The 12,858-nt window shown below is 35.0% G+C and overlaps 1 protein-coding gene across 1 annotated transcript in view; it reads right to left on the minus strand.

Moving 5' to 3' along the window:
- Positions 1–4,754, minus strand: part of LOC108739673 — a 10,830-nt gene extending 6,076 nt beyond the window's left edge. Inside the window, exon 1 of the mRNA XM_025979325.1 lies at positions 3,937–4,754. Coding sequence (XP_025835110.1) covers positions 3,937–4,669 — 733 coding nt within the window. The 5' untranslated portion in view covers positions 4,670–4,754. The remainder of the gene's footprint in view (positions 1–3,936) is intronic.
- Positions 4,755–12,858: the final 8,104 nt, after the last annotated feature.

Here is a 12,858-nt window from a genome sequence, read left to right on the forward strand (position 1 = left end):
AAGGTTTATATGTATAATACATGCATAATATAGTAGGGAAACACTGATAATTTTAGAGGTTTCTAATGTGATGTCGTAAATAAACACATTTTTTGCGCTTACATTGCAAACGCTGGCTGAACCCTACGAGATAGATCAAAATAATATACTACAGTATTGAATACCTTAAAAAGGTCTACAAAAAAGTCCGTAATGGTATATGTCTATTTCTTAGGGTTAACCCACAATAACCATTTTTAATTCTTTACTTTTTATGAGAAATAATGGCATATTTACCAAGCGATTTTAAGCGATACAGCATTAATCCTTATCCAATTAAATACTTTTAAATACATTGTGTATTTAATATAGATCAATATGGCCCTTCACAGCATGTAATTTAAATGAATATTTTCGAAGATATTACAGACTTAAAATGCAGGGACATAGTGGTTGCGGCGGTATCAGCCGGTTTGTATATTGTCTAATGACAAAAAAGTTGATTGTTGTATATAAAGACATTCTATAGTATATTTACTATCAGTATTGCATCCTTGCGAAGCATAGTGTACAAATAATACCATTAAACCAATTCCTTAACCCCTATCCCGTATGTTTGAGCGTTTGAAGAAGTTTCACTTCAGTAGCGTGTTGTATAATTTCACGTTGTATTTTGGTATTGTAAGTGAAAAAATAATTTTATTAACTGCAGCTCGTGAACTAGAACCTTTTCGATGATCTTGATAATTGTGATTGTTACGAGATACTATAATGATAGGCAACATTCAGGACTGAGTGAACGTCAATAATTTATTGTGGATATTTCAACACCACTTGACATTGGTTTAATTTGCTATTCGTTTATAGACAGGTACGATTTCAGTGCAAATAGTGGGATCGATGTTTGAAATTGTTAGTAGTACAATTCTATATAATAAATCGTGCTTTTCAAGCAAAATCTGCCATTACATTTATTTAATAAGTGATTTTTATAAACAAAATTTCGAAATTTTACCTATAATTATTTTTCTGTTGACGATAAGAGATATACATCTCAAACAGTTGTTACTGTTTCTACTGGAAAATGTATCCAAATCGAATACGTACGAATTGTTCCTATTATATCAATTTTTCGTTTAAAGTATGAAAAATTTAGTAGACGACATACATATTTGAATTGAAAACAAATTGGGTGAATTTCGATCTTTATAGTTGTTAATATTTATTAATGATATTTAGTAGTCATCATATTGAAAAGTTGATCATGAAGACCTCAAAATATGAACGGATTATTACAACAATAATTTAATTTAAATAATACTATTTAAAAAAGCCGGTCCCGTGTGAATTGCATTGAGACTTCAAGGGTTTTGTATAATAAGAAACTAATATTGTTTCCTTGGTCGACGCGTCGATGACATTTGATTCGATTGCAACTAAACAGATCGAAAAGGTACGAAGAAATATTCCGATTTGAAAAAAAATTAGTCATTTAAGTATTTGATAATTTATCATGTAAAAATCACTTTGGAAATGTTTAAAAATTGAAAGAAGTTGTACCTGAATTATCATATGTGATAAAATTTAAAAACTGGACCGTCCTGGAAACAAATCCAGCTAACATAGGAGTGGTAAGTTCTTTCAATTCACATTAACTACAATCGTCTTGTAATACAAATTCCGCTTTTAAAGTTTTATGTTAAAAATTTACCTTGCTACCCAAAGATAATCCCAAGTTTTATTGCATTTTTGAATAGTCTGCTGGGTTATCTTGGTATTACATTACGATTAAAACCAGTTTTAGGTGAAATTCAGTTTGATATGTTAAGCTATATTATGTATTAAAAGTTAATAAACAATTTCCATGCTGTTGTTAAGATTATACTAATATTCATATCAGTTATTTTCAATACGATAGATTTTCAAAAATGAACATATTTTTCATATCCGGGTTAATTTCACTGACGTGAAACTATAATCATATGTAAAAAATTCCATCTATTGTCGATCGACAATTTTGGCCATTTTTGGATTTATTAGATCTCACCCCAAAAATATGTTCACATTGTATAAAAAAACAAATCTGCAGAGTTTAACCCTTATCCAATAACGCTAACACGTGCCACACCAAGCGACTGATTTAAATGTAAATTACATTTGTTTTCTCCACGTTTCTTTATTTTATTTTTCTTCGTTCCTTAAAGTGAGTTAAAAAAATATTCAAATACTTCAGGTTGATATCCATACATTTAATAAAACAGAAAACAAAACATGGATAACAAAATCGTAAAAGTGATGAATGTACCCGATGATGTAAATTTTGAAGCAATATTCATTCTGAATTTCTTTGTTTGTGTTACTTGAATGTATTTTGTATTTTTTTTGATTTTCGCAGTTTTTCTAAGCTAATTTAATTGTTTACATGTGCGCCATCTCCATTAGCAAACGTGTATTAACCTGTCCTACAGTGTACCAAATCGTTGGTATTTCTAAATTTTTTTTATGAACACCAAATTTATTAGTGATGAGCAAAGCATGATTAAGACCAACACTGTCCCAGCTTTGGTCTTGGCCTTGATCTTTCACTTGCGTGTTAAGCCCTTGTCTTCCTCATTTAATTTGATACGAATTTTATAATAATTTGTCTAAGCACATTTTTTTCTATTATTATAAAGATTATTACTGTATACAAATTAAGAATTACAATTAACTCACAATTAATAATTAACTAATAAAATACTCTATTTTATTGCAATCATAAAAAATATAATATAGAAATTTCTGTAGTAGTATTAGCATCTAGAAAGGAGGAGTTAGAGATAGCATTAAATAAAATGGAAGCGATACTGACGAAACAGTACTGTATGAAAATAAATAAAAATAAAACAAAAATACTGGTGTGCAAGGGAAGAAAAGGTAGGGAAACAGCGAATATAAAGATAGGAGACGAAAAATTAGAAGAAGTGGCCGATTTTAGGTATCTAGAAAGCCAGATCAGTCAGGACGTAAGGAGTAGTAGGTATATAAAGTAGAGGGTAGCGCATGGTCGAGTCGCCTTCAATAAAAAGAAGTAACTTATATGCTTGCAAACGATTACTTTAGAAATTCGAAAAAGGTCTATATTTGGAGCGCGGCGCTGTACGGGTGCGAAACATGTACAGTGGGCGCGGCGGGAAAGAAAAGGTTGGAATCTTTCGAAATTTGGTGTTACAGGCGAATGATGAGGATACCGTGGATAAAGAAGGTTAGAAATGAGGAGGTATTAGAGAGAGTAGAAGAATAGAGGACTTTATGGAAGTCAGTAAGAAATAGGCGAGATAGGTTGGTAGGACACCTTCTCAGGTATGAAGGTCTATTCAGAGACATATTAGAGGCAGAAACAGGAATTAGGAGGGGTAGAGGTTGACCTAGATTAAATTATTGTTCGCAACTAGTTAAGGATCTGAGTTGTTTTAGTTTTAGGAAAATACGAATATTAGCTCAGGATAGGAAAGGGTGGAGGTACGTGTCAAACCAGTCTTAGGACTGACTACCTTATGATGATGATAGAAATTTCAGAAATCCACTGAATGTATGTAATAATTTTTCATTTAGTCTCACGTATTTGGTCTTGTATATTCGATTTTGGGTTTAGTCTTGGTATTGTTCATTCGGTCTTGGATTCAGTCTTGGTCGTTTTCATTCGGTATTGGTTTTAGTATTGGTCTTGTTTGTTTGATTTTGGTCTTGGTTTTGGTCTTCCTAATATAAAGGCAGTTTTGATCTTGGTTCTGCATTTTCGAAAGACCAAGACTGGGATTGTAAGACCAAGACCAGTTTTGCTCATCACTGCTTTCCACAATAAAAACGTACCTACTTTTGAGGTGATGTGTAAGAAATTCAAAAATAACCAAAATACCACAGTTGTCAACAGTTTGTACCTGCTTCCAAAGCTGATTTCATTAATTTTATTTTTACCTGTAAGTGCTAGAAGTGCGTAGAACAGAAAGCGATTATCACCATTATCAACATTGTCTTTTGATAAACTCGGCAGTCCTCCATCGACTACTGTGTCGATATCAATAGTCGATATGTTACGTCGTATATCTCCTCCTTTTCCTTCTTCATCTGCTGTAATTGTTGCACCAGATCCGTTAACCTCCATGTCATTCGCTGCTTTCGCTTTCAACAGCGGAACAACGACCGAATGACGGCGTGCGGCTGCTGCTGCTTCTTGCATAACAGTAACAGGTTCAGAATCTACATCTAGCGTGCCACCGACGGAACCTTGTTCTTCTTTTGTTTTCTTGTCTCGAACGTACAACGTCATCGGCCCGCCTGCTTCCGCGGATGTCGACATGACACGCTTTTTATTTGATCCGTCACCGTTCTCATCCATCATCGTCTTTTTTCCATTCTTTGACAGGAATAGAATGGCACTATTGCTATCGCTGGTACCATTTTCGCCTAATCGTTCGTAAAGTATACGAACGGGTAATTGGGACAAGTTGCCCAAATGTTGTCCTCTTTGAACGGACAAGGTTGAAGTGGTTTCGACATATGTATTTTCTGTGATTATCGATTGAGAAACGGAAGATGAAGGCGTTACTTCATTGCTAGTAGATGAGAAATCATTTGGTTCGGTGATATTGATTGATGGGTCCAGATTTGTATGGATTTCTGAACGCTGTTGGTCTTCTTTCTCGTCCATACAGGAAATGCTGCAACTGATTAGGAATGTAAAATTGGTTCAAAGACTCCTGCAAAAGTTCAGGAGGATGGACCATTATGTGCGTTTAGTGGCGGCTCACGCGAATGCTCACGTTTTTAATCTTTAGAAGAGAAGAAAATATTTGCTTTATTATAATTTTGTACTTATTATAAAAGCGTGCCATCTAAATATAGAGATGAGTTACAGAGATAGAGTGACGCTTAGTTTGTATAAAGAGCAACAAGCAGTTATACAGCTGGGGCAGGAACGTAGAGAAGTAAATGTTAGGAAGGGAGTCAGACAGGGATGCACACTGTCATTGCTACTTTTTGATCTATACATCGAAGACGTGATCAAAAAGACAGTACAAATGTAGAGGGTCAAGAGATTAGTACGTTTAGATTTGTAGATGATATTGCACTACTAGCTTCTAGCAAGGAAAAAAAAAACTTTTGGGGTTCCTTTCCCATCAGCCACTAATGCTAGTGGGCGGTCAGTCCCTCCGGACTTCGCCGGAAGGTAGGGCGGAAGGCCCTCTTCAGCCTCCTTTCAGGAATCGTGGGAATGGATGGGTAGTAGTTCGGGTGAGAAAGATGAGACGGACGAAATGAAGACAGAAGAGAATGAAAAATTATCTGTGGAATATAACTGCCCCAGCATTTGTCTGAGTGATTCAAGGAAACCACAGAAAAACTTGACCAAGGCAGACGGACCCGTAGTCGAACCGACCGTGAATAGAGAAGGTTAGAGGTGAAGAGATATTAGAAAGGAGAACAGAGGACTTTATGGAAGTTAATAAAAAATAGGCGAGATAGGTTGATAGAACACCTTCTTAGCCATGAAAGGCTAATCAGAGACATATTAGAGGCAGAAACAGGACTTAAGAAGAGTAGAGGTAGACCTAGATTAGATTACTGTTCGCAAATAGTTAAGGATATGAGTTGTTCTAGTTTTAGGGAAATGCGAAGTTTAGCTTAGGATAGGAAAGAGTGGAGATGCGTGTCCAACCAGTCTTAGGACTGACGACCATATCATGATGGTGATGGCACATATGTAGATATTAAACTGTAGATTATAGATAACAAAACAAAATGATTTAGCTCCACATTCCCAAGCATAATATTGACAGTTAAATGGTGATATATCATAAGAAATAGCAACAACTAAAACCACTTTTAACAACTGGTAAAACTAGCGGCAATTATTAATTTCTAAATGTTTTTTTTTTTGTTGCCAGACATATTTTCAAATTTTAGAGAATGTAGGTATTATGGAACATATTTAACAACATAGAATAAAATAAGTAAAAGAAGTTTCAGCGATTAATTTACTATCAAGTTCAACACATTAATTGGTGAAATTTGTTTAGTATTTTATGTCACTCTTCATTGAAAAAATTGATTATTTTCTTCTATTCATAAAAAGTATGGATTATATTCATTTTGATATAATTTCAATATACTTCTCACTAAAAAATACGAATTCTTTAAACTTTTAATCACAACTTCATTATTTCACGTACTATTGGAGAAATTCTTTCTTATTCTTATTAATCATGTTATAATCTATCAGAATTGATTTCCCAATCATCAAAATCCGATTGGGAATGGGACATACCTGCATTAGACTAATTTTTCTTCTTTCTTTTTATTTTAGGATCTGAGAAGGAGGAGTTTATCTTCTTTTAACCCCTGAATATCCCTCACTAGTGCGAAGCATACTGACATGAGACTTGTAAGTTTGTAGAAAATTTTATTTACTTAAATGCTTCAGTATAGATATGTACAATGTATACATGTATGTGCAGTAATATATTGTAGCAATACATACTATTGATTTTGCATTTACTCAAATTTAAAATATTTCTTAAGAGGGTTACATAATTTTCGAAAAAGTGAAATCGTCAAAATGCTTTCTCTTGTTCGAAGTCATTAACGTAAGATAAAAACGTTTCAACATAATCTTAAGTTGTAACATTGACTTAATTGTTTATATATTTGGTATTACAAAATATGCTCTTAATTGCTGGGTGGGATTAGTTAATTGAATTTATATCTTTGTTTGCATATAGTTAATGAGATTTCGTGATTCTAGACTAGTATGGTAGCTTAGAGCACATGCATAACGGTGGGAGTTGCTAATAATGAGCTACCAGTTTAATTTATTAAATTTTGCATTATACCAAGTTAGAATTTGAAACTAACGTTAAGGATTTTATAGCAGGCAAAAGAAGAACTATATAATATTGAAGCAGAATGTAGAATATGAGAAATTCATAGAAATCAGCGTACGCGGTTCACAATTTCGATATTATAGATCTCATCAGCTCATCGTTGACCAAGAACTTCGTTCTTGTAAATATGGTTTGCGTGCCGAAGACGTATGTAAGGTCAATCGTGGTATCAATTACACAAGCTGATACCCTAGTTAGACCTTGCCTTACAAATGAAAAAAAATCACAATAATTTACAGTTCGAAGCCGGCCCTGGGTGTGAATTGACAACATAGGTGTCTACCGAAAAGCGTAGTGCGATAAAAACTCTATAGCTACATAGATGGAGAATGTAAACATTACCGATAATCGAACGATTACGATAAACATAATTTTAATCAACACATTTACCGAAAACATTTCTTGAAATAGCGTAGAATGTACGGCATGCGAATTTGCGTCGCAGTAATAGTGAATATAACAATAAATAAACAACACATAAGTAAAAAAAAATAACCAATACTCTACTGATGCTAGTAATTATCAGCTGATTGAATGCAGCGTTGCGGCCTGCATTTCTCTAACAGGGCCGGAATTGAATTTAGTAGTACTTTCAACTAGGTTTTTCTCGAAAAAGATGAATTTTCGGATATACAAACATTTACTTAATTTTCATGTTTTATAGTGGTCTATTATCACTTCCTGCAAGCTCGGCATTTATTTTTGTTACAACTCAAAAGTATATACTCATTTTTTAGGTGGTTTAAAGGTTTGGTGAGACTGTCTGTAGGGCGCTGCTGAGGTCTAACAAGATCGAAATCGAAATCCGCGTCTAGTGGTTTCGATAAATTTTTGACTAAAACCATAATGGGAGTTCTTATTAAAGAAGAACTATTAATTTTGTTTAATTGCTTACATTCATACGGTTACGGTAGGGAGAGACAACCCTCACGAAGTGAGTGTTGTGCTTATATTATTAAGAAACTTCACACTAGCGGCGTCTTGTATGCCTCCGTGTGATACTATCACTGGTGATCTTGGATTGGAGCATTTGGAGACGAATATTCTTGAACTAGGTCTTTTATAAAACTATGAAAGACTCCTTTATATATTATATTAAGGAAGTAGTTAATATGAACCAACCGTAAGGACTTCCTGATTGTTATACACAAGGATATTAACTGAAACGATGTTTGGACCTTTGAAAAATATTACAGATAGTAATCTTTGAAATTAATTGACTTATTAAGATCTGTTGCTGGTGTATATAGGTTTATAATATTAATAATAAGACAAAAGTGTAAAGATAAGAATGAGAACAAAAAGAAATCGGCACATTCAAAGGTAACTCTCAATGTCTTTATAATATCTAGATAATATAATAATTAGAATCGAGTACGTGTTAAGATATGTTTTTGTAGATAAAAGAACACCGTTATTAGTCAAAATACTTATTAATGACATAATAAGAACTATATAATGAATGAAATTAATACGAGTAATGCAAAGTATTGCATTAATTAACGGTTGGCTGCAATACGACTGTTATGTAGTACAATAATAGTAGGAAGTAACGGTGTAGATAATATTTATAATTTTCATTAGAAGTAAGTCTCAATTTTCCAATGCCAAGCTACGCTTTTGTAATAATAATATGCAAGTACATATATGTATGTATAAAGTTTATTAAACCATGTACGCAACTCAAATAAACATATTTTCCATACAGTAAAAGCTCTATTCGCGGGGTATACGTTCCATAAATACGTCGCGAATACAGAAACTGTGGATATGGAATGGTAATTAATATGGAATCATAGGGGATACGTTTTACGGTTCCAAAATAAAACCAATATGTATCAGAATAAAATCAATTTATTGAGAAATTCGCAATTAAAATTAATCGTTATTTAGGTTTATAAGCTTTAGGCAAGGGTTTAAAAAAATTAGTGTTTTTTTCTTGTTTTGAATTTTGAAATTAATTCAATCGATTACATCTTTTATAAATGCTGCCTCGGCATGTACCAACTGTACATACTCAAAAGATGCCGGACCATACATGAAGGGGATTCAGTAGTACACGCGCCGTAAAGTAAAAACATTCTTATCGGTTCTAGATATCATGAGTTTAATGTTTGGAATAGAGGTTTGAAATTTTGTAGTAAGATAGACAAAGCTTTTTTCTAAAGCCTGTCGAAGGCCATTTTTTAATTTTTTTTATTTCTATTAAAAATACGTGTCCTACAAGAAGCATCAACTTTACGTATTTGTAAAAGCTTTTAATGACCATATTATTGAAAACTAAAAACGTGCCGAGTTAGTGTGAACCTTTGTCTGTTACCATACAAAAAATCACATGTTTATCGCGCAGTGTTAAATCACAATGTTTATAATAGAAACCTGGTTTCGGAAAAATTCACATTAGGCGCGAGCGGTCTATTGTGGTGAACCCCCTTAATAAATGACACCGAATCCTTTTCTGTTTACCGATTGCATCCGCGAATAATGAAATTTTTAGCCGCGAATACAGGAACTGGGTTGCAATTTTTTCACCCGCGAATAATGAAAACGTGAATAAGGAACTTCTACTATATAGAAAGTAAAAGGAGCCAAAATAATATTATGGACCTATATTGTAATTTTATATTACAATCCCCTATTCCTTTTCTTATAGTTCCCCTCGAAAGTTCTACACAGTTGTTAATATATATTTATTTGACTGCTTTCGAGACACCCTGTATAAAATACACTGTACTTTCTTTCGAAACGCTACATAAACTAAACTAAAATAAGCGCGAAAAAGTACAACTGCAAAGCTAAACAGATCATCAGTCACCCTGTACGTAGTTCCGATCAAATTTGCCCTTGTCCTTCGATATCGACTTTTCATTTGCTTATTGGAACGTTGAATAATTGCAAAGTGAACGAGAAATTCACCTTTCGGGAAAACCTTGACGATTGTTTAGTCAATGCAGGAAACGCGGAAATGCTCGAAATCGGATCACAGCACCGGCCGTTAATGTATTTACCTGCTGGTGCACTCTCTGACCGGAAAAAGCGTGCATTGAAAGTGCTCGTTTACATTTTTGAGTAGGCATATCGTATAATGCATGTATGTATGTTCGTTACGAAACGTTAGCTTAAGTGTGTGCATGTGTCTTTTTTATCCGATGCAAGGAATCTAAAGCCACTTTCACACAGAGCGATAACGACACGATTTACTGCATACAGTGAATCGCAACAACACTTTTAAGTACGTATATGTTCAAAATAAACGTATTTAAAGCGAACGCTTTCACACTGATGCGATCCGATATTAAAATTGTTCTAGTAAAAAAAATCGGTTGTCTGTAAAGCCGGTTTACTGACGATAGTTGAACGTGACAACGTTCTTCAGTCCCTGAAGAAGGTAACTTTGTTACCGAAAAGTGCTTCGGACAACTACAGTGTCGTGTTTTGGCGTTGGGGTTTTGAGCTATTCTGTTTGTTCTACAACAANCATAAAAAATATAATATAGAAATTTCTGTAGTAGTATTAGCATCTAGAAAGGAGGAGTTAGAGATAGCATTAAATAAAATGGAAGCGATACTGACGAAACAGTACTGTATGAAAATAAATAAAAATAAAACAAAAATACTGGTGTGCAAGGGAAGAAAAGGTAGGGAAACAGCGAATATAAAGATAGGAGACGAAAAATTAGAAGAAGTGGCCGATTTTAGGTATCTAGAAAGCCAGATCAGTCAGGACTTAAGGAGTAGTAGGTATATAAAGTAGAGGGTAGCGCATGGTCGAGTCGCCTTCAATAAAAAGAAGTAACTTATATGCTTGCAAACGATTACTTTAGAAATTCGAAAAAGGTCTATATTTGGAGCGCGGCGCTGTACGGGTGCGAAACATGTACAGTGGGCGCGGCGGGAAAGAAAAGGTTGGAATCTTTCGAAATTTGGTGTTACAGGCGAATGATGAGGATACCGTGGATAAAGAAGGTTAGAAATGAGGAGGTATTAGAGAGAGTAGAAGAATAGAGGACTTTATGGAAGTCAGTAAGAAATAGGCGAGATAGGTTGGTAGGACACCTTCTCAGGTATGAAGGTCTATTCAGAGACATATTAGAGGCAGAAACAGGAATTAGGAGGGGTAGAGGTTGACCTAGATTAAATTATTGTTCGCAACTAGTTAAGGATCTGAGTTGTTTTAGTTTTAGGAAAATACGAATATTAGCTCAGGATAGGAAAGGGTGGAGGTACGTGTCAAACCAGTCTTAGGACTGACTACCTTATGATGATGATAGAAATTTCAGAAATCCACTGAATGTATGTAATAATTTTTCATTTAGTCTCACGTATTTGGTCTTGTATATTCGATTTTGGGTTTAGTCTTGGTATTGTTCATTCGGTCTTGGATTCAGTCTTGGTCGTTTTCATTCGGTATTGGTTTTAGTATTGGTCTTGTTTGTTTGATTTTGGTCTTGGTTTTGGTCTTCCTAATATAAAGGCAGTTTTGATCTTGGTTCTGCATTTTCGAAAGACCAAGACTGGGATTGTAAGACCAAGACCAGTTTTGCTCATCACTGCTTTCCACAATAAAAACGTACCTACTTTTGAGGTGATGTGTAAGAAATTCAAAAATAACCAAAATACCACAGTTGTCAACAGTTTGTACCTGCTTCCAAAGCTGATTTCATTAATTTTATTTTTACCTGTAAGTGCTAGAAGTGCGTAGAACAGAAAGCGATTATCACCATTATCAACATTGTCTTTTGATAAACTCGGCAGTCCTCCATCGACTACTGTGTCGATATCAATAGTCGATATGTTACGTCGTATATCTCCTCCTTTTCCTTCTTCATCTGCTGTAATTGTTGCACCAGATCCGTTAACCTCCATGTCATTCGCTGCTTTCGCTTTCAACAGCGGAACAACGACCGAATGACGGCGTGCGGCTGCTGCTGCTTCTTGCATAACAGTAACAGGTTCAGAATCTACATCTAGCGTGCCACCGACGGAACCTTGTTCTTCTTTTGTTTTCTTGTCTCGAACGTACAACGTCATCGGCCCGCCTGCTTCCGCGGATGTCGACATGACACGCTTTTTATTTGATCCGTCACCGTTCTCATCCATCATCGTCTTTTTTCCATTCTTTGACAGGAATAGAATGGCACTATTGCTATCGCTGGTACCATTTTCGCCTAATCGTTCGTAAAGTATACGAACGGGTAATTGGGACAAGTTGCCCAAATGTTGTCCTCTTTGAACGGACAAGGTTGAAGTGGTTTCGACATATGTATTTTCTGTGATTATCGATTGAGAAACGGAAGATGAAGGCGTTACTTCATTGCTAGTAGATGAGAAATCACTTGGTTCGGTGATATTGATTGATGGGTCCAGATTTGTATGGATTTCTGAACGCTGTTGGTCTTCTTTCTCGTCCATACAGGAAATGCTGCAACTGATTAGGAATGTAAAATTGGTTCAAAGACTCCTGCAAAAGTTCAGGAGGATGGACCATTATGTGCGTTTAGTGGCGGCTCACGCGAATGCTCACGTTTTTAATCTTTAGAAGAGAAGAAAATATTTGCTTTATTATAATTTTGTACTTATTATAAAAGCGTGCCATCTAAATATAGAGATGAGTTACAGAGATAGAGTGACGCTTAGTTTGTATAAAGAGCAACAAGCAGTTATACAGCTGGGGCAGGAACGTAGAGAAGTAAATGTTAGGAAGGGAGTCAGACAGGGATGCACACTGTCATTGCTACTTTTTGATCTATACATCGAAGACGTGATCAAAAAGACAGTACAAATGTAGAGGGTCAAGAGATTAGTACGTTTAGATTTGTAGATGATATTGCACTACTAGCTTCTAGCAAGGAAAAAAAAAACTTTTGGGGTTCCTTTCCCATCAGCCACTAATGCTAGTGGGCGGTCAGTCCCTCCGGACTTCGCCGGAAGGTAGGGCGGAAGGCCCTCTTCAGCC

Source organism: Agrilus planipennis, unplaced genomic scaffold, assembly GCF_000699045.2.
Source record: "Agrilus planipennis isolate EAB-ADULT unplaced genomic scaffold, Apla_2.0 scaffold249, whole genome shotgun sequence".
Classification (NCBI taxonomy): domain Eukaryota; kingdom Metazoa; phylum Arthropoda; class Insecta; order Coleoptera; family Buprestidae; genus Agrilus; species Agrilus planipennis.